Below are 23,283 nucleotides of genomic sequence, written 5' to 3' on the forward strand. Positions count from 1 at the left end.
TACAACCCTGACACACACATTTCCTGACTTTAAACCACGCAGTATCCCCTTTGTTCTGTTCGAATGGCTGCCTTTTGACCTATGGACAGGTTCCTCATGAGCACAATTAAGTGTCCTGGAATTCCCATTCTTTGCGATGTTATACATAATATGATCTACACAGTCGAATGCCTTTGCATAGTCAATAAAACACAGGTAAACATCTTTCTGGTATTCTCTGCTTTCAGCCAGGATCCATCTGACATCAGCAATGATATCCCTAGTTCCACATCCTCTTCTGAATCCAGCTTGAATTTCTGGCAGTTCCCTGTTGATATACTGTTGCAGCCACTTTTGAACGATCTTCAGCAAAATTTTACTTGCATTTGATATTGATGATATTGTTCTATAATTTCCACATTTGGTTGGATCATCTTTCTGGAGAACAGGCATAAATTTGGATCTCTTCCAGTCAGCTGGCCAGGTAGCTGTCTTCCAAATTTCTTGGCATAGACAAGTGAGCACTTCCAGCGCTGCATATGTTTGCTGAAACATCTCAATCGGTATTCCATCAATTCTTGGAGCCTTATTTTTGCCAATGCCTTCAGTGCAGCGTGGACTTCTTCCTTCACTGCCATCAGTTCCTGATCATATGCCACCTCCTGGAGTGGCTGAACATCAACCAATTCTTTTTGGTATAGCGACTCTGTGTGCTCCATCCATCTTCTTTTGATGCTTCCTCCATCATTTAATATTTTCCCCCCACAGAATCCTGCACTATTGCAACTCAAGGCTTGAATTTTTTCTTCAGTTCTTTCAGTTTGAGAAATGCTCAGAGTGTTCTTCCCTTTTGGTCTCCTATTTCCAGCTCTTTGCACATGTCATTATAGTACTTCACTCTATCTTCTTGAGCTGCCCTTTGAAATCTTTTACATCATCGTTTCCTCCTTTTGCTTTAGCTACTCGATGTTCAAAAGCAAGTTTCAGAGTCTCTTCTGACATTTATTTTGGTCCTTTCTTTTTAATGACCTCTTGGTTTCTTTATGTATGATGTCCTGGTCTTCTTTCGTTATTACTGTTCCTATATTTACAACCAAACATTTCGTGGGATTTTTTTTTTTTTTTTTTTTTGGTCAGAGGCTTAAGGTCATGCTTTTGTGGGACATTCCAATCAACTGGCCTAGTATCAATTTTAGTGCTTCTGTTCTACCTCCTAGTTTACTGTGTAGTGCCTGGGGTCTTAAAAGCTTGCTAAGGTACAACAACTGGTCTCTATTAACCTGGAGCAGCAGAGGAAGGAGTGTCAGGATTTGGAGGAAGAAATGGACTATGTGTCTAATTGCCTCCATGAACAGCTGCCTGCTTTGCCATGAAACGAGAACTGGATGGTGCCCTGCTACCATTACTGAATGTTTTTATCAAAGTTTCTAATGAAGGATCCTGATCAAAAGGGTGAAAATGTAGAAGAGACCCTCAAATTTTCACACAATCCTGACTTTCTGGAGCCACTGAGGCCAGATGACACCCCAAAACTATTGTCCTGAGGAAATCCCTAAACCTTAAAGTGAAACTATCCCCTGAAGTCATCTTTAAACCAAATAGTTTAGCTTAATTAGAAAAAAAAGTCTTCCTTGAGCATTGTGTCCTTTTAACAAATCGTATGTGATCAAATTGACAACAGCAACTTGAAAGGTTAGATGAGAAGCTTACGAAGCAGTGAGTTTGTGTTAATGAGGGTGAAGTAATTTAGAAAAGGATATCAAGAAAGGTGGTACAACTTGAAGAACATAATCAATGTCACTAAATTGGCATATGGAAAGTATTGAATTGGTATATTATGTTTTGCTATTTTTTTTTATGTATATATATCTTCACCAAAAATTAAAAGAAAAAAACAAATATTCTTTACAAACATAAGCATGTCTTTATATATCTGTATAATTTTAAAGACAAATGAAACCATGCTATATATACTATTCAGGCCTCCCTTCCCCCTCAATTTATCTTAGACATCATTCCATAGCAATAATATAGATCAACCTCACTCTTTTTAACAGCTACATAATATTCCCCTGTATGGGTTTACCAAACTTTAATACATTTTAAAACTTTTCAGTGGGTTAAAAAATCTTAGGTTATATGAACAGATTTTTTTTCCCTACAAATTTTGTGTTCTTTCCCTTTCCACGCACCTCTACAAAGTAGAGACAGAAGAGCTTCCCAGCACCAAAGTGAAATTACAGGGCCAAACCACAAGCATATAGCACTTAGCAACAACAATGCCTACTTCTCAACTTCAGTCACAGAAATAGGGATGACACCAGTAAAATGGAAGTTTATGATAAGTGGTTACATAATCTTTTTTTTTTAACATTTATTATCTCTAATCAATATCATCCTAAAGTTCCTATATATATATAAACATTATGGAAAACCAATTACATGTATATTTTCCTTAAGTAAAACAAGCAAATTTTGTTCTAACTTTAATAAAAATTCTCCTAGCTTAAACGCAATCTAAAAGGATTACATCAACAAATAATGAAGAAAAAAAGGGAACATGATGCTTTTTTAAAAATGAATTAATTATTCAAGTCCATAAAGAACCTTATTTCCATTATTTTGGCCTCCGTATCACTGGTAAATTAGAACAGAATTGAACTCAGTATTTGAGAATTTGCAATCCATCAGGAGAATCAGATCAGTATAGTTTATGGTAGTCTTAACACTAAATTCTGCAGAGAATGTCAGTTTATCGAGAATTCTGACCTGGATATAAAATTCTGCAGACTCACTTGAACACTGCTTAAATACAACTGCTAAAAAAAGTATGTAGTGCAAGTATGCATTTTTAAAAATGATAGAAATATGCTAGCTACATAAAAAAAAAAAATGGAAGAAAATATACAAACCTGACAATTATTGCTTTGTTAGGCAGAATTATGGGTGACTTTAAAAAAAACTCCCCATTGGTAAAACCATTTTGAAGAGTAATTTGGCTATAATAGCAAAAAAATAAAATTAAAAAACAAAACAAACACACCAAAGATGTCCAGGCAGCTAAGAGATACATGAGGAAATGCTCACAATCATTAGTCATTAACCACCCAGTGCCGTCATTAGATAAATGCAAATCAAAACTACAATGAGATACTATCTCACCCCAACAAGGCTAGCATTAATTCAGAAAACATAAAATAATAAATGTTGGAGAGGTTTTGGAGACACTGGAACACTTATGCACTGCTGATGGGAATGTAAGATGGTACAACCACTTTGGAAATCGATTTGCCGCTTCCTTAAAAAGCTAGAAATAGAACTACCATACGGTCCAGCACTCCCACTCCTTGGAATATAGCCTAAAGAAATAAGAGCTGTCACATGAATAGATATATGCACACCCATGTTTATTGCAGCACTGTTCACAACAGCAAAAAGATGGAAACAACGTAGGTGCCCATCAACAGACGAATGTATACACAAATTATGGTATATTCACACAGTGGAATACTACGCAAAATGATAAAGAACAATGATGAATCTGCAAAACATCTCATAACATGGATGAATCTGGAAGACATGCTGAGTGAAATTAGTCACAAAACGACAAATATTGTATGAGACCACTATTATAAGAACTCAAGAAAAGGTTTAAACACAGAAGAAAACATTCCTTGATGGTTATGAGGGAGGGAGAAGGTATTCACTAACTAGATAAAAAAATAAATAAATAAAAAATAATTATCTTAGGTAAAGGGAAGGGCAACACACAATACAGGAGAAGTCAGCACAACTGGACTAAACCAAAAGCTAAGAAGTTTCCTGAATACCATCAAACATTTAAAGGGACAGAGTAGCAGGAGTGGGGGTCGGGAGACCATGGTTTCAGGGGACATCTAGGTCAACTGGCATAACAAAGCTTATTAAGAAAACATTCTGCATCCCCATTTGGTGAGTGGCATCTGGGGTCTTAAAAGCTTGTGAATGGCCATCTAAGATGCATCAATTTGTCTCAACCCACCTGAAGCAAAGGAGAATGAAGAACACCAGAGACACTTGGAAAATATTAGCCCAAGAGACAAAAAGGGCCACATAAACCAGAGACTCCATCAGCCTAAGACCAGAAGAACTAGACCACCAATGACCACCCTGACAGCGAACACAACAGAGAGTCCCTGACAGAGCAGGAGGAAAGTGGGGTGCAAAGTTCAAATTGAGTAAAAAGACCAGACTTAATGTTCCGAGACTGGAGGAACCCCAGAACACATGGCTCCTGTAATCTCTGTTAACCCAGAACTAAAACCATTCCCTAAGCCAAGTCTTCAGACAAGTATTAGACTGAACTATAAGAAATAAAATGATACCCGTGAAGAGTGTGCTTCTTAGTTCAAGTAGTTACATGAGACTAAATGGGCAGCTCCTGTCGGGAGGCGAGATGAGAAGGCAGAAAGAGACGGGAGCTGGTCGAATGGATACGGGAAATCCAGGGTAGAAAGGAGTGTGCTGTTACATTATAGGAATAGCAACTAGGGGCCCATAACAATGTGTGTGTAAATTTTTGTATAAGAAACTAACTTGAGCTGTAAACTTTCACTTAAAGCACAATTTAAAAAAAAGCAATTTGACTATATCTAATAAAGATGTCATGGCTTGAATTGTGTCCCCCCAAAATACATGTTGTAAATCCTAACTCCACAGTTTGAATCCACCAGGCACTCCTTGGAAGCCCTATGGGGCAGTTCTACTGTGTCCTATAGGGTCCGCATGAGTAGGGATTGACTCGATGGCAATGGGTTTTTTTTTTTTATACCTGTGGAGGAACCCTGGTTGTGCAGTGGTTTAGAGCGGCTGGTAGATTTTTGTATGAGAAACTAACTTGAGGTATAAACTTTCACCGAAAGCACAATAAAAAAAGAAAAACTTCAGGGAGCAATTAGTCCAAAGGACTAATGGACCACGTGAAACACAGACTACATGACCCCGAGACTAGAACTAGATGGTGCCCAGCTGCCACTCTGACTGGGATTACAATAGAGGGTCCCTGACACGGCAGGAAAAAATGTAGAACAAATGTCAAATTCACAGAAAAAGACCGGAATTACTGGCCTGACAGAGATTGGCTGAACCCCCAAAAATATGGCCCCCAGACAACACTGTAACTCAGACTTGAAGCTATTCCCAAAGCTCACCTTTCAGGCAAAGATTAGGCAGGCCTGTAAGACAAACAATAACACATGTGAGGAGCGTGCTTCTTAAACCAACCAAGTATACAAGAGCAAATGGGCAACACCTGCCCGGCAACAAAGATGAGAAGGCCAGAGGGGACAGGAAAACTGGACAAACAGACATGGTGAACCAGAGGTGGAAGGGGAAAGGGGGAGAGTGCTGACACAATGCAGGATTGCAGCCAGTGCCATAAAACAATTAGTGTATACATTTTTGAATGAGAAACGAATTTGCCCTATAAATTTCACCTAAATCACAATTAAAAAAAAAAGGGAATGTAACCAGTTTAAACAAAAAGAAAAGAAAGACTTCAGAAAGTGTCCGTCCATTTTAGACCATACCTGGCCTTGCAATTCCGGTCTTACGGGATATGTACTTGGGTAAGGAGCTGTAGTTCGGGCAGGAGAATTCCAATAGCTAGAATTGTAGCTGGAGTATGGTGGCTGCTCCTATAGAAAAAAGGAAAACAGGCACACTTTAAATAGTGCTTTTATATCGTTCTGACATGTTAAGAGGCAAGTATAAATTTTAGTAAAAAGCAATAGAACCCCACTATAAAACCACTCATTATTAAGTCGATATAAACATATTACATAATAAACCACATGCCTTGAACAAAGCAATTATTGACTAGTGAAAGCCTGTTCTTACATACTAGTCTAATGCCACCACATGAAATGATACACAGTAAAACCTGCAAAAGTCGGAACCTGGGTAAGGCAGAAACCTGTCAGAGAAGGAAAACGCAAATACTTTCGACTAAAACAAGTGATAGAAAAGTGGTAAGATGCACCGTATGAAGGGTGGAAAACTTGGGAGACCTGGAAAAACAGGGCAATCCTGGCGAGTTCCAGCTCTCACAGGTATCACTGGGGTAAAGAATTCTACCATGTTAAGATGACTAGATGGAAACCCTGGCGGTGTAGTGGTTAAGTGCTACGGCTGCTAGCCAAAGGGTTGGCAGTTCGAATCCACCAGGCACTCCTTGGAAGCCCTATAGGGCAATTCTACCCTGTCCTATAGGGTCGCTATGAGTCAGAATCGACTCGATGGCACTGGGGTTTTTAAGATGATTAGACCTTGAAAACATTACGCTGAGTGAAATAAGTCAGTCACAAAAGAACAAATATTGTATTATCCCACTTAAATGAAATATCTAGAATGGTAAGCATATAGAGACCAATGTTTATTAGTGGTTTCCAGGGGTGGGAGGGAAGAAGGGGGAAAGAAGACAACTCTTAGTGGGCACTGAGCTCCTGTTTAGGGTGGTGGAAAAATTCGGAAACGGTCATGGTTGAACAACATAATGAACCTATGTAATATCACTGAACTGTACATGTAAAAATTATGGCAAATGAGTAGGTTTATGCTGACTGGGGACGAACAACTCAGAAAAGGCCGGTGAGAGTGGCTGCACGGCTTGAACAATGTAATCAATGTCAACCGAATTGTACATGTAGAAACTGTGGAATTTGTGTATGTCCTCCTGTGTATATTCTCAACAACAAAAAAAAATAAAAGATTGTAGCAAATGTTTTGTTACCTATATATTTACCACACACACACACCCAAAGATGATTAGCAAAACCGGAGACCTTAGATTCCCTTTCTCTCAAATGACCCTTCCTATCAGTACTAATTTAATTAGTGCGAACAATTATGGTTCTTTACTAATATTGAGTATTCACTTACCTCAACAACTTTGGAAGATGTTACTACTAAAGTTTACTTAAAGCACATGTATTTTTAATACTCCACTTCTTTCCTTTGCCACACTCTCGTTTTTTCTTTTTTTCATCCACCACGCATCTGTCAGTTTGTCGTACTCCGGTGACTTGAGTGCTGCTATGATGCTGGAAGCTATGCCACTGTTATTTCAAATACCAACAGGGTCACCCATGCTGGACAGGTCTCAATGGAGCTTCCAGAGTAAGACTAGGAAGAAGAACCTGGTGGTCTACTTCTGAAAAAAGCTGACCACTGAAACCCTTATGAATAGTAGCAGAACACTGTCTGGTATAGTCCTGGAAGATGAGCCACTCAGGTTGGAAGGCAACCAAAATACGACTGGAGAAGCGCAGCCTTCTCAAAATAGAGTCAATCTTAAGGACATGGATGGAGTAAAGCTTTCGGGACCTTCATTTGCTGATGTGGCACAACTCAAAATGAGAAGAAACAGCTGCAAGCATCCACTAATAATCGGAACATGGAATGTACTAAGTAATCTAGGAAAACTGGAAGTTGTCAAAAACAAAATAAAATGCATAAACATCAACATTCTAGGCATTAATGCGCTGAAATGGACTGGTATTGGCCATTATGAGTTGGACAATCATATGGTCTACTATTCTGGGAATGACAAATTGAAAAGGGATGGCACTGCATTAATCATTAAAAACAACATTTCTGCATCCCACTTTGAGATGTGGCGTCTGGGGTCTTAAATGCTAACAAGCGGCCATCTAAGATGCATCAATTGGTCTCAACCCACCTGGAGCAAAGGAGAATGAAGAACACCAAGGTCACACGACAACTAAGAGCCCAAGAGACAGAAAGGACCACATGACCCAGAGACCTGCATCATCCTGAGACCAGAAGAACTAGTTGGTGCCCGGCCACAATCGATGACTGCCCTGACAGGGAGCACAACAGAGAACCCCTGAGGGAGCAGAAGATCAGTGGGCTGCAGACCCCAAATTCTCATAAAAAGACCATACTTAATGGTCTGACTGAGACTAGAGGAATCCCGGCGGTCATGGTCTCCAAACCTTCTGTTGGCACAGGACAGGAACCATCCCCGAAGACAACTCATCAGACATGAAAGGGACTGGACAGTGGGTAGGAGAGAGATGCTGATGAAGAGTGAGCTAATTATATCAGGTGGACACTTGAGACTGTGTTGGCATCTCCTGTCTGGAGGGGGGAATGGGAGGATAGAGAGAGTTGGAAGCTGGCAAAATTGTCACGAAAGGAGAGACTGGAAGGGCTGACTCATTAGGGGGAGAGCAAGTGGGAGTACAGAGTAAGATGTATATAAACTTATATGTGACAGTCTGACTTGATTTGTAAACGTTCACTTGAAGCTCAATAAAAGTTAATAAAAAAATTTAAAAAAAAACGCCGCTATAAACAGTCATGTACAACTTTTTGTGTGGACATGTTTTCATTTCTCTTAGGTATTTACCTAGGAGTGGAATTACTGGGTCATACGGTAAGTCTATGTTTAACCATTTGAAGAACTGTCAGACTATTTTCCAAGACCACTGCACCATTCTACATTCCTAGGGCAGTGTATAAGAGTTCTGATTTCTCTACACCCGCATCGACACTTGTTATTATCTGACTTTTTTATTACAGCCATCCTAGGGGGCAGTGGTCATTCAGTGGTAGGATTCTCACCTTCCATATTGGAGACCTGAGTTCAGTTCCCAGCCAAGGCATCGTAAGCACAGCCACCAACTGTCCGTCGGTGGAGGCACGGTGCTGCTACAGTGCTGAACAGGTTTCAGTGGAGCCTCTAGGCTAAAACGGACTAGGAAGAAAGGCCTGGTAATCTACTTCTGAAATCAGCCAATGACAATCCTATGATTGCAATGGTCCCATCCCATTTCGCATGGACTCAATGGCAGCTAACAACAACAGGGACTGTGAATTTTTATCTCATTACGGTTTTTATTTGCATTTCCCTAATGACTATGAAGAATGGGGCATCAGGACTGGAGGAAGACTCATTAACAACCTGCGTTATGCAGATGACACAACCTTGCTTGCTGAAAGTGAAGAGGACTTGAAGCACTTACTAATGAAGATCAAAGACCACAGCCTTCAGTATGGATTACATCTCAACATAAAGAAAAGAAAAATCCCCACAACTGGACCAAGAAGCAACATCACGATAAACGGAGAAAAGATTGAAGTTGTTAAGGATTTCATTTTGCTTGGATCTACAATCGACAGCCATGGAAGCAGCAGTCGAGAAATCAGAAGATGCACTGCATTGGGCAAATCTGCTGCAAAGGACCTCTTCAAAGTGTTGAAGAGCAAAGATGTCACCTTGAAGACTAAGGTGCACCTGACCCAAGGCCTGGTATTTTCAATCGCATCATGTGCATACGAAAGATGGACAATGAATAAGGAAGACCAAAGATCTGACAGCTTTGAATGGTGGTGTTGGCAAAGAATATTGAATATACCATGTACTGCCAAGAGAATGAACAAATCTGTCTTGGACGAAGTACAACCAGAATGCTCCTTAGAAGCAAGGATGGAGAGACTGCGTCTTACATACTTTGGACATGTTGTCAGGAGGGATCAGTCTCTGGAGAAGGACATTATGCTTGGTAAAGTATAAGGTCAGTGGAAAAGAGGAAGACCCTCAACAAAATGGATTGACACAGTGGGTGCAACAGTGGGGTCAAGCATAACAGTGATTGGGAGCATGCATGGCCAAGGACCAGGCAGTGTTTCATTCTGTGGTATATAGGGTCGCTATAGGTTGGAACCAACTAGACGGCAGCTAACAACAAAAACAACTAACGGGAGCCATAGTGGCATAGCAGTTAAGAGCTATGGCTGCTAACCAAAAGGTCAACAGTTCAAATCCACAAGCCGCTCCTTGGAAATCCTATGAGGCAATTCTACTCTGTCCTACAGGACTGCCGAGTCAGAACTGACTTGACAGCACCTAACAACAACAACTAACAATGCTGAGCATCTTGCGATGGTGCTTGTTGGCTACGTGTAATTCTTCTTTGGAGAAATGTATATTCAGATCCTTTACCCATTGTTTGAATTAGGTAATTTGTCTTTTTATTCTATTAAGTTGTAAGAGTTCTGTATATAAGCTGAATACAAGTCCCTTATCAAATATATGATATAAAGTGTGTCTCCTGGAGACAGCATATATCATGCTATCCCAAAGTAGAGCGTTCCTATAAAACCATTCAGAAGCCAAAGTGGCATAAAACAAAGAATTACCACTAATTTATATGGGGAAAATTTTTCAGCATTCCCAGACCAAAAAATAACCGACCAATCACACCAAATAACACATAAAACTCGGGTGGGAGCTGTGGAGGATGGTCCTCGCAGAGCAGGCTGCCCAGGGACCAGTGGAGTGTGCCCAGGGGCCACTGGGCAAGGGGGTGGCAGGCACCGCAGCCGACAGAGGACCCGGAGCTGGAGGATGAGGAGGAGGAAGGAGTGGCGGCGGAAGAAGGCGAGGAGGAGATGGTCGCATCAGGGAGAGGAGCTGCTGGGTTTTCTCACCAGGTTTGCTTCCCAGCCCCACCAGCCTGGACTATAGCACCCTGGACCGCAACCCGGGCCTGCGGCCCCCTTCAAACACGTCACACTTCAAGTTTCCGGTCTACTGCACCCCCAAAGCTACCGAGACGATCGCGGGGGACTGGCACCAATCTAGCATGGCTAACCTGGTTTTCACCTACTGAGCCCACCATCAGTGGGGCGCGCACCCCCCCAACCGCTGTTTACATATAGGAATGCTAGTTTTGCTTTTACATCTTCTTTCCAAAAAGCGAAAATCCTCTTCCGGTTTCTCTTGGTTAGTGAAAACAGGTCCTAAGCAGGTCTTTTGTAAAAGCGAAATGGCGTAAGGCAAACTCTAAGCGGGGGAAACCTGTAGCTGGATCTTGTTTTTTTAATCTGGTTCAGTAATCTCTACATTTTGACTATATTGTCTAATCCATTCACAGTCAATGTTATCGATACAGTTGGCTTTACATCTGCCATTTTACCTTTGTTTTCTCTATCTCATGTCTTTCCCCCCCATTCCTCCTTTACTTTCTTTTGTATAAAGTATTTTTTAATGTAGCCTTTTAATTTCTTTAACGATTTTTTTTTACTATTTCAGTTTTTTTTTTAGTGGTTGCTAAAGATGCTAATGCCGCTATAGTTATTTCTTTAGCGGTTGAGATGCTACCATGTACATCTTACTGACCAGAATCAGATTTATGCTAACTTTTTTTTTTAATTCCAGTGAGATACAAAAATGTTGCCCCTATATAGCTCTATTCCCTTTTCCTCCTCTTTGCAACATTGTTATACATATTACATCTCTAAATGTTACAAATGGAATATTACATTGTTATAATTATTACCTTATATAATTTTGTTTTTGAAAGAAGCTGAGAGAAGAGAGCGCAAAGAGATATCTATAGCTTTTGTTATATTAACCTTCCTGGTTATCATTTCTGGATCTCCTGGTTATTTCTGTTGTTCAAGTTCTCATCTGGAGTAGCTTCCTTAGCCCAATACGCTTTTGCTACCACCCACCTCCTTATGCAGTTATTAGCAAATATATTATACTTCTACATGTTATGGGCCCAATTATACACGATGCACATATTCTATACAACTGCTTTTTAAATCAGCTAAGAAAGAAAAAATAGGCATTTATACTGTCTTTTATAATTACATAAGTTACCATTTCTCGTGATCTTTGTTATTTCATGTGGATTCAAATAACTGTCTGGGGTCACTTGCTTTTAGCCGGAAGAATTTCTTTTATTATTTCTTGTAAGGTAGGTCTGCTAGCAACAAATTCTGTTTTTGTTCAGCTGGGAATGTCTTTATTTTGCCTTCATTTTTTGAAAGACAGCTTTGCTGGATACAGGATGCTTGGTTGACATTTCCGACCCCCCTCCCTTTGAGAACTTTGAACATGTTGTCCCTCTCCCTGCCTTCTGCTTCCATTGTTTCTGGTGAGAACTCAGCTGTTAATCTTATCAGGGTTTTCTTGTAAGGTCATTTTACTTTTGCTGCTTTCGATATTGTCTTACTTGTCTTTGGCTTTCAGCATTTTTACTATGACGTGCTGTGGCTTTCTTGTGTTTACCCTATCTGGAGTTTTTTGAGCTTCCTGGATGTACAGACTAACATTTTACAGTGAAATGGTTTAGTTTTCAGCCACCATTTCTTCAAAATTTTTTGTTTCTTTTTCTTTTTCCTCTCCTTTTGGTACTCCCATTACACATAGGTTGGTGCACTTAATGGTGTCCTACATTTTTTTGAGGCTGTGTTCATTTTCTTCATTCTTTTTTCTCTCTGTTCTTTGGATAATGTTCTCTGTCCATCTATCCTCAAGTTTATAATTCTTTCTTCTACCAGTTCAAAACACTGTTGAGCCTCTCTAGTAAATTTTTTCATTTCAGTAACTTTTCAACTTCAGAATTTCCACTTAGTTCCTCTCTATAATTTCTATCTCTTCAATGACATTCTCATTTGATGTAACTGGTCATCATACCTAAGGAGCCTGGTGGGACAGTGGTTAAGCACTCAGCTGCTAACCAAAAAGTCAGCAGTTCAAACCCACCAGCACTTCATGGGAGAAAGATGTGGCAGTCTGCTTCTGTAAAGACTTACAACCCTGGAAACCCAACGGAGCAGTTCTACTCTGTCCTATAGGGTTGCTATGAGTTGGAATCGACTGGATGGCAATGGGTTTCAGGTCATCGTACCTTCCTTTACTTCTTTAATCATGGTTTTCTTTAGTTCTCTGAACATATTTATAATGTATGTTAAATCTGACCATTTTTGATAATCTATTTTTTTTTTTTTATTACAGCAACTTCGAATCCGCCAGGCACTCCTTGGGAACTCTATGGGGCAGTTCTACTCTGTCCTATAGGGTCACTATGAGTTGGAATTGACTCGATGGCACTGGGTTTGTTTTTTGGTTTTATTACTGCAACTCTAGGTACTGGTCTCCCCTCTCTGGGGCTTGTTATTGTCATTTGCTTGTTTATTTAATTACTGGCGGGATTATTTTAGTGAAGTCTAATCTACCAGTCTCCCCTCCCTCCACACTCCCTCCCCCACAGTATGAGGCCTCTGATGTTGCTCCTGAGGGGGCACAGCCTTCGGTATGCCCACAGTCACACCACGATGACAATGGTTTTGACAGGGCTCTCCTTCTTTGACTGCCTCTTTCCCTGACCACACCCAGCTATAAAGCTCCAACAATCGCTGGCTGATTTCACGACTGTTTTCAACAATGCCCTGTGGCAACTGCTTCACAGACTGATCCAATGAAACTGAAGCTCCTCTGAAGGGATTAGGAAACCCTGGTGGTATAGTGGTTAAGAGCTATGGCTGCTAACCAAAAGGTTGGCAGTTCAAATCCACCAGGTGCTCCTTGGAAACTCTATAGGGCAGTTCTACTCTGTCCTATAGGGTCACTATGGGTTGGAATCGACTTGATGGCAATGGGTTCTGAAGGGATTAGAAACCCTGGTGGTGTAGTGGTTAAGAGCTACAACTGCTAACCAGGTCAGCAGTTTGAATCCACCAGGTACTCCTTGGAAACTCTATGGGGCAGTTCTACTCTGTCCGATAGGGTTGCTATGAGTCAGAATCCACTCAACTTGATGGCAACAGGTTTGGTTTTTTCTTTAGTCTGAAGGGACAGTTCCAAGTTTAGTGTTTGATATTTATTCTGACTTCAGGAGGACTCCTCCCAGCTGTCTCTTTCCTGGGTTACTACTGGCAAACTAGCTGCTTTATAGTTTAGCCTGTTATCTCCAATAAATGTACCAATCTCCAGCCTTTCACCACAACTTCCATTGTTATTCAGGCTCTGGAGCTGGAGGTGAGGACACTAGCATACTTCTGAGAGACACTCCTACTTTAGGAGATAAGCATTGGGAGTGGGAGGCAGGGGGCAGGCAGCAGGCTCAAGTCTTCTCAGCTTGTCTTTCCCAGCATGGAACCTTATGAGCCAGGGCAGGGGCCATCAGGGCCCCAGTATTTTCAGCGGCACCATGCCCAAAATAGAGCCTTCATCCCTTGAGTGGGAGCTGGGCGGTACATACCAGCCCCACCTCTTGACCACACTCTCCTGGAACTTAGTCTCAGTAAAAGGGAGCTGAGGGCAAGATGAGAAATCCTGATATCGTCTCCTCTGGAGAAGAGAGCCCTCCAACTGAGAGCTGGAAGGAGACAGAGCCCTGTGTTTTGGCTGTACCAGTCTGGAGTAGAGTTTCTGTCTTGTTGAACTGGGGTGTGGGTAGGGGGGAAGGAGTGGATCTTGGTTTAAATACCACTGACTGTCATTGTTATTACTGAGTTTTAGTAGATTTTCTTGAATAAATGCTTCTTCATCTGCTGTATGCTCTTAGGACCATTTCTAGAGACTTTAAATGGTTGTTTTTAAAATCATTTTCACCAGTTTTGCTGGGGAAAGTGGAAGCTGTCATTATTTTGAACACATATATATATTATTGTAAGATTGGGCAAATATTTTTAATTACTTTAATAGTTATGAGCCAAGAGTTTGCATATAAAAGTGATACATAAAATCACAGAAGTAAAAGTCCTATCATGGTAAATTTGAATACACGTATGAACTCATTTATTTTTCTATTTTAAAAATACTTTATAGCTCATCTTTTAAGTAGTAAAAAAGTCTAGAAACAATGACAACTCAATAGCAATTAGTACACCTAGTACCCAGTAATAACTTCTGTATCAGTTACTAGTTGCCCTGGTTGCGTAGTGGTTAAGAACTCGAATGCTAACCAGAAGGTCAGCAGTTCAAATCTACCAGCTGCTCCTTGGAAACGCTATGGGGAAGTTCTACTCTACCCTATAGGGTCACCTGTAGGTCACCATCTGTTATTAAGCTATTGTCCCTCAAATCCAAACATACCACTCTGTATTTCGTTTTGTGATGCAGGGCCATGAATCTGCAAAGTCCCTGGGTGGTATAAATAATTAATGTGCTCAGCTGCTAACCAAAAGTTTGGAGGTTCGGATCTACCCAGAAGCTCCTCCGAAGAAAGTTCTGGCCATCTATTTCTGGAAAAGTAGCCATTAATAACCCTACGGAGCCCAGCTCCGCTCTGACACACCAGGGCGCGCCACGCTGACATCTGCTCAGTGGCAACTGGTCGCCAGCCTGCCTCCTGTTTGGTTCCGTCAGCAGGGGGCGCCAGGCTGGCCGAGGGGAAGAACTGACCCGTTCCTTCCTGTTTGTTTACCGTTCCTGTCCGTCAGCCCAGCCATGCCCTTTACCCCGGCAACAGGAGTCAGCTCCTGTCTCCAGCTCCTTGTGGCTGTCCCGGAACCCCCTCAAGGCTATCTGGGCCAGCCAAGCAGTGCTTCCTTCCGGGTGCCGGCATCACCAGGCCCTTCTTCCAGATTTCTAAGTTCTAATAACCCGAATCTCTCGCCTTTATTCCCCCAGATCCAGGAGTTGTAGTGCTTCCTGCAGTTACCTCCATTTTACCTTTTCGGATCCCCAATACCTGTTTAACTAATTTCATCAACTAAATTTTCTCTATTAAAAGAACTAACAGGGTCACTGTTTTCTTGCCTGGGTCCTTCCTTACTTACACAGCTTGTAAATATAATTCTCCATTAAATTATATATATACACACACACAAACCAAGGTTTCTTAAAGGTATAGTAGATTATATATTTGTGACAGAACATATACAAAATGAGCCTGAGACACCTTGTTATACCAGAAATCAAGGAAACTATCAAAAATCAGTGGGTCATGTCAAAGGACTTACAAGTCAACAAAAAAGTAGCTTCCATTAGCAAAATATGAGATCATTTAAACATCGAAAAGAATAGCTGCAATTGAGTAAAACTGAATATATACATATTAAGACCAACGAATTCATAACAATATTTTTTAAAAAGGAGAAACACAACTCCTTTTCTGTAATTTCAATGGGGCTTAGAGATGAATGGAAATTAAGTCTTCCATTTTATCCTAGACATCTTTTTTTTTTTTTTTTTAAAGCTGGATCAATATCTATGTCTTGATTGTGGTTGTAGTTTACATGACTGTATCTGTCAAGGCTCACAGAACTGTACTCTAAAAGGGGTGAATTTTGCTGTATGTAAATTATAGTAAAAAGAAAAAAAGATCGTCTTCAATGAAGCTGTAAAAATTATTAATTTCATTAAGTCTTAAAAAAAAAAAAGTTGTCTTCATCTCCTAAGTCCTTTTGGACAAAATAGGACAAATCTAAAAATATCCCCAGTAACAATGAAAGTCTGCCAGCACCACACCCCTAACAGGACACTAATTCTAGGAAACAGCAATTCGTTTCATAGGAAGCTGTTGGAAGTTAAACTCTGTTCTACAAACTAAGCTGCCATTTTTATCATGTGCCTAACTCTTTCCAAACTGTTTATTAGTTGTGTGAAATACAAACTAGACTAAGATGATAAAAGGTTTTCACAAATGTTAATAATGTGAATTAAAACTTTTATGACAAAGAAAATTTGATTAAAATTATGCTACAGGATAATTAATTTATTAATCTTCTCTCTTGAGAAGTACCTAAATCTCAGAGGAAGGCTTGAATCAATGCCTTTCCTTTTTACCTGAGAACTAAATAATGATATAAGAAGTGAATCTATGATTAAACTTACAAAGTGGCTTACCAACATGACCCCCAAAAATAACTCCAAACCCAAACAAATCTAACAGCAAAGGCATTTCAGTTGTGATGGTACCATATATACCCCATTTACAGATGTGCTTCTATTTTTAAAAAGAATTGGAGAAAGATAATTACAAGAATATATAACAAATCATTTTATAGTTATATATTCCACTCCATGCTCTTATATTAACCATCACCACAAATTTTTATTTTCATTATCATTTGGGTCTCTTTGATGTTACCCTGCAATTCCTCCTTTCCCTTAGCACCTATTTCAAACATTTACCATATGAAGTTCCAGCTGATCCCATCCTGCTGCCCTTACTCTCAGATGACCCAGACACCTACTTCATCAAGAGAGGAAACCAATAACCAGAAATGCCTTCAATGTCCCCTGCCTCCAACTCTCAACTTTTCTCCCTTCATTCTCAGAAAAGGTTTCTCAATTCTTTTCCTCACTGCTTAACCCCATTCTCCCCACAAAACATACTCAATCCTTCTGTTCACATCTTTTCTTTTTTTAAAATCTACTAGCTCGTTCTCCTGCTTACATATTCAAGCTTCCTAATCCTAAAAGATCTTCCCTTAATCCTGGAGGATTTACTAACAAACTTCTCGAAGTATACTTTATACTAGTTATCTTTTCATCCAAACTTTCCATTCATTAATTTAATACTATTTTAAATTCCTACCGCTGAAATCAACAGTATCTTTTTTATTGACAAATTCAACAACTTCTTTTCAGGTCTCATATGATTTACCTCCAAAATAATTGTGTCCTTGCTTGGTTTGCAATGCACAACTCCTGATTTTTCTACTGTCTTCCCAAGTATTCTCTCTCACTGTCTTCTTTTGGACCCTTTCTCTGCCCCCTACTTTAGGCCCTCAAAGATATTCCCTGGCAATATTACCCACTTTGGTAATTGAGTTATGGGTATACTTGATGATTCTTAAATCATTATCTCCATCCCCCATCTCACTCCCCAGCCCCAGACTGTTGTTTTGTTCCCAGAGACAACTTCGCCCAGTCACCACAATGACTCTAAAATTCAACATTAAAAAGAAAAAACCAAAAACAGAAAATTACAAACCTCTCTGTAATCAATCCCATACAATGCAGCCAGAGTTTGGCACACGGTAACCACCATGACTATCCGGTTTCCAGTAGAAATGAAATCAAGACAGCACAAAAACCCTTAACAAGTTTATTTTTTTTTAAGCTCCGTCTCTTATCCAACCACGAGTCCCTGGGTGGTACAAATGGTTTGCTCTCAACTACTAACCTAACAGGTTGGCAGTTCAAACCCACCCAGCAGTGTTGTGGAAGAACGTCCTGGCAATCTGTTTCAGTAAAGACTACAGCCAAGAAAATCCTATGGAGCAGTTACACTCTGTATCGCATGGGGTCACCAGGAGTTGGAATCGACTCAACAGCAACGGGTTATGTGGGCTCTTAAGCAATCACTAGCTCCTCTGGTATAAAATTCATCTGCCCCTAAAAACCTGTTCCCCTTCCGTTTCATTCCTATTACATAAAATACCAAAACCTTAGAATCATCTTCTGTTCCTTCCTCATCCCTTACTCCCAAGGGCTACAGTTTCAGTGTTCCCAATTCTACCTTCAAAAATGTCTTTCAGATCTATGCAACCTATTTTGAAATGAGTAAAAAAAAAAAAGGATGGATAGATAGATAGATATGTGATAAAGCAAATATGTATAGTAAAATGCTAATTATAGCATCTAGGTAGTGAGTACATGTGTTCACCGTACAATTCTTTCAACTCTTTTATACTTGAAATTTTTAAATAAAATATTGAAGAAAAAAAAAAGGTCTCTACATTCTGCCTTGAGTACTATGCTCTTTCAAGAACTATTTATACCAGCACAAACTGACAACAGCAACTCAAAAGACCTACAGGTACCTCAGGGGGCAGTGGGTTTATGTTAATGGGGAAGGGACAACTCAGGAGGGTAAGAATAGCTGCACAACTCAAAGAATGTAATCAGTGTCACTGAACTGTACATGTGGAAGCTGTTGAATTGGTGTGTGTTTTTGTGTTTTTGCTGTATATATTCTCAGCAAAAATAAATAAATAAATTTTTTAAACATATAGGAAGGACATCGTATTTTTATGGCAATTTACTCTGGGGAGGGAGGGGCATGATCCTGAGAGCAAAGGTAAATTTAACTTTATTGCATGTTTACTTTTTAGTAGGAAAAAAGATCTGAAGCAAATATAACAAAAGGTGAGTGTTTTAAGGGTTGTGAGTATATGGCTACAGTATTGGTTATATAATTCCTTACATTTTTTTTTTTTTTTCCTGTGTTTTACAAATATTTCCAAGTTACACAAAAGAAGACTTCAGCTTCTGTCTTGGTACACTCTCTTGGATGATTCGCTCTGGGAAAAGCCAGCTGCCACGTCACAGGCACTCAAACAGCCTATGGAGAAGTCCATGTGGTAAGCAACAAGTCCTCCAGCCCTAACCAGTGAACAACTGAGGGCTGCCAACACCCCAGTCAAGCCGTGAGGTGACTGCAGCCCTAGCCAACAGACTGACTGCAACCTCGTGAAACACCTTAAGCCACTCCACTCCCCGGTTCTTCACTCTGAGAAACTGTTGGAGATAATAAAGGTGTGGGGTAATTTGTTATACAGCAATAGATAACGAATACACCTCTCCTCCAATCTACTCCTCACACTGCCAGCAGTATTGTCCTAAAATACAATGGTGTCAGTCTGCGCCTCCCTGCTTCAGTAGCATCTTACTGTCAAGAGAACGCTGGTGATCACCACACCTTACCTTGTGCTACAGGTTAACTCGGTTTTGTACAGACTTTCTGTGCATATGAGAACTTCCTGTAAATGTGTCATTGATTAGTAATAGGTTTTTGTTTTTTTTAATTTAGGCATGCATATGTACAAATTACAGAATACATTCGTCACAATCATTTATGCCAGACAAGTCTCACATACCTCGTCTTAGTCTTTGTTCTCATCACTGTGTAAGGGTGAGTCATGCAATTGTAGTTAAGTATGCAACCTATCTTAGAAACTTTGGCATTTTTAGGTTTGGGTGTTATTGTATTAGTTTCCCAGGGCTGCTCCAACAAACTACCACAAAATGGGTGGCTACAAACAACAGAAACTTATTCTCTCACAGTTCGGTAAGCTAGAAATCCAAAATTAAGCTGTTAGCAGAGTTGGTTCCTTCCAGAGGCTTGAGGAAGAATCTGTTCCACGCCTGTCTCCTAGCTTCTGGGGGTTGCTGGTAACCCTTGGCGTTCCTTGGCTTGTAGTTGTGTCACTCCAATCTCTGCCTCCATCATCACATGGCCTTCTTATAGGGACACCAGTCATTGGATTTACGGCCACTCTAATCCCCTCTGACCTCATCTTAATTGATTATACTACACAGACCCTATTTCCAAATAAGGTCACATTCTGAGGATCCAGGTGGATATGAATTTTGGGGGGAACACTACTCAACCCAGCACAGTTGCTTCTTGTGTGATTTTTATAGTTGTGATCATAACTACAAGTAGCTCTTAGATTAGGGATTCAATTTAAAATGAAACTTTCCTACTTTACTCTTCCTAAGCTTCCAATTAAATTCAAGTGTGCAGAGATCATTAGGTAGAGCTATTAAGAAAACTTTTATTTTTTCCAAGTAATCCCTGGGAATCAATATTTTCTTCATATAGAAAAAACAACAAAAAAAAAAAAACTGGTTTCTTCTTTACTCTAGTTTTAATTTTATTTTACTTCCCAAAATAGCCTCACTGGACTCTCTAATCAACATTAGATACTAAAAAATAAATTTAGAAGTATTTTACGAATTTATATTAAACACTATTTTATTTGTTTTATATATATTGAGGTTCTTAGTAAGATTCCATTTTTTAAAAAACAGTGCTTCCAGAAAGCTAAACACAGTTCAAGCATTCAATCCAGCAATCTCACTCAGAGGTAATTACACAAATGGAATGAAAACTTAAGTCCACATAAAAACTTGCACAAATGTTTATACCAGCCTTACTCATAATTGCCAAAAACTTGAAGCAGCCAAGATGTCCGTCGGAAAGTGAAAGGATAAATGAACGTAATACATTCATACAGTGAAGTATTTTATAGTGATAAAAAGAACAGAACTATCAAGCCGTGAAAAAATAAGGAGGAACGTTAGATGCATATTGCTAAGTCAGAAAAGCCAGTCTGAAAAAGGGGCATACTATATGACTCCAGCTATATCACATTCTGGAAAAAGCAAAATTATAAAGACAGTGAAAACATTAGTAGTTGCCAGGAAGTCAGGGAGAGAGGGAGGGATAAAGAGTTGGATTGTAGGGCCTTTTTAGGGCAGCGAAACCATTCAGTATAGTACTATAATTGCGGACACGATAGTAAGCATTGTTGAAGACCCATAGAACCACACAACCCAAAAAGTGAACATGCATAGAGTCACCATGAGTCACAATAAACTCAATGACACCTGATTTTAGGAGTCCCTGGGAGGTGCAAATGGGTAAGTGCTCTGCTACTAACCAATCAGTTGGTGGCTTGAATCCTCTGAGAGGCACCTTGAAAGAAAGGCCTGACAATCTACTTCCAAAAAATCACCCACTGAAAATTCTATGGAGCACAGTTCTACTCTGACACACTCGGAGTGGCTATGAGTCAGAACTGACTCAATGGCAAATGGTTTGGTTTTATTGGTTTGAGCAGTGCAAATGGTTAACGTGCTCAGCTGCTAACCGAAAGGCTGGAGGTTCAAGTACACCCTGAGCACTACAGAAGAAAGGGCTGGTGATCTACCTCCCAAAAACCAGCCATTAAAAACCCTGTGGAACACAGTTCTACTATGACACACATGGGGTTGCCATGAGTCTGGTGTCAGCTCAATGGCAACTGGTTTTAATGTAAACTATACGGAAGCAGTGCTTCAGGGGTCGAATTCTTGCCTTCCACACAGGAGACCTGGGTTCAAATCTCAACCAATGCATCTCATACGTAGTCACCACCTGTCTGTCAGTGGAGGCTATGATGCTGAACATGTTTCTGTGGAGCTTCCAAACTAAGACTAGGAAGAAAGACCTGGCAATCCACTTCCAAAAATCAGCCAAACTTTCCAATCCACAACTGATCATGGGGATGGCGCAGCACTGGGCAGTGTTTGTACATGAGCTTGCCTTAAGCTGGGGGGACTGACTCAAAGGCAGCTAATAACAACACGGACTTTAGGTAATAATGTATTGATACTGACATTGATTCATCACGTGTAACAAACAGACCTCAGGAATGCAAGATGTTAACAGGAGAAATGATGTGCAGGGGGAGGGGGCACATGCAAACTTGGTACTCTCTGCATCATTTTTCTGTAAACCTAAAACTGCTCTTTTTAAAAAAAAAAAAAAAAATTCTATAAAAAAAAATACACACACAACTGAGCTTCCCAAACTTTTCTATACATATGAATCACCTAGGGATCTTTCTAAATTGTACTTTCTGATTCAGTAGGTCTGGGACCAGGCCCGAGATACAGCATTTCCAACAAGCTTTTAGGTGATGTAGATGCAGTTAGTTTAGGCAAGTATAGCTAATCGGGTAAAGAAAAAAAGTTTATTTCTTTAAAAAACGAAAACAAAAAAACAGGGAGAGAGACTTCCCATTTTTTTCCCTGCCATATTCGAGTATATTAATACAGAGTCACGTCTTTGTTGTGGTTCAGTGCAACACTGTCTCAATATATTAAGTTCTCTAGAGCAAAGCTGCTCAGATGTTAACACGTATGAGTCACCTGGAGGTTTTACCAAAATGCAGATGCTGATTCCGTAAACCTGGAGCAGGCGTGCTACTGACGCTTCTGGTGCATGGACTGTACTTCCTGAGTGCCAAGCTTTTCAACGGTTCCTACACTTTTTTTTTTTTTTAATAGTTTGACAGATTTGATTATATTGTACGGTAAAACTTTCCAAAAGCCGAAACCTGTATAAGGCAGAGGCCTGTCAGAGATGGAAAACGCAAATATTTTCCACTAAAACAAGCAATAGAAAAGTGGTAAGACTGCACTCTGTCAACAGCAGAAAACCTGTGAGACCCGGAAAAACAAGGCAGTCCCATTAAGTTTCCGCTCTTACAGGTTTCACTGTATAAAAATGTAGAAAAAGCAAACAAACTGGGGGAAAAACATTTGCAACACCTGTGACAACACCCATATCTTTTGTATTCTATTCCTTTGTAACAAATTACTCTCCTGTACTTTGAAAGTTTCAGAATTATCAACCTGAAAGGTAAAGTCCAAACTTTTTTAATGGCTTATAAATGCCCATTACACATTTCCAGCTTTATCTCCAACTACTCCAGCACCTACCTTCTGTGCAGGTACTCTAACCCTACCTGACAATTCCCCACACAATGCTAAAATCTCAACTTCCCTAGTCTATCCAGCACTTTCCTAACCCTACAAGCAGAAAACAGACTTTTGTATGATACAGCAAGCCCAATAAGAAGTCCTCAGTTCAGTGGTCCTCTCCTCTTTACCTTCAAAAGATCTTTGGTCTGGTTTTTAGTTAAGCATTTTATCATTCTACAACGGGATAAAACTCCCACAGTCTAATTATCCAGATTTAGGCAGAGAAAATATGGACTTTT

The 23,283-nt window shown here is 40.1% G+C and overlaps 1 protein-coding gene and 1 long non-coding RNA gene across 6 annotated transcripts in view; one reads left to right on the forward strand and one right to left on the reverse strand.

Moving 5' to 3' along the window:
• The window catches only part of LOC100663900 (phospholipase DDHD2), an 87,619-nt gene that overhangs the window by 62,574 nt on the left and 1,762 nt on the right, over positions 1-23,283 (reverse strand). For all 5 annotated transcript variants that reach the window (XM_064272807.1, XM_064272806.1, XM_064272808.1 and 2 more), the window contains exon 2: positions 5,547-5,654. In XM_064272807.1, the coding sequence (XP_064128877.1) occupies positions 5,547-5,654 (108 nt within the window). The remainder of the gene's footprint in view (positions 1-5,546; positions 5,655-23,283) is intronic.
• LOC135228254 (uncharacterized) lies at positions 18,001-22,076 on the forward strand. Its single transcript, XR_010318648.1, has 2 exons — positions 18,001-18,877; positions 18,977-22,076. It is a non-coding gene; the product is annotated as an uncharacterized LOC135228254 (long non-coding RNA).

Source organism: Loxodonta africana, chromosome 19 (assembly GCF_030014295.1).
Source record: "Loxodonta africana isolate mLoxAfr1 chromosome 19, mLoxAfr1.hap2, whole genome shotgun sequence".
Classification (NCBI taxonomy): Eukaryota; Metazoa; Chordata; class Mammalia; order Proboscidea; family Elephantidae; genus Loxodonta; species Loxodonta africana.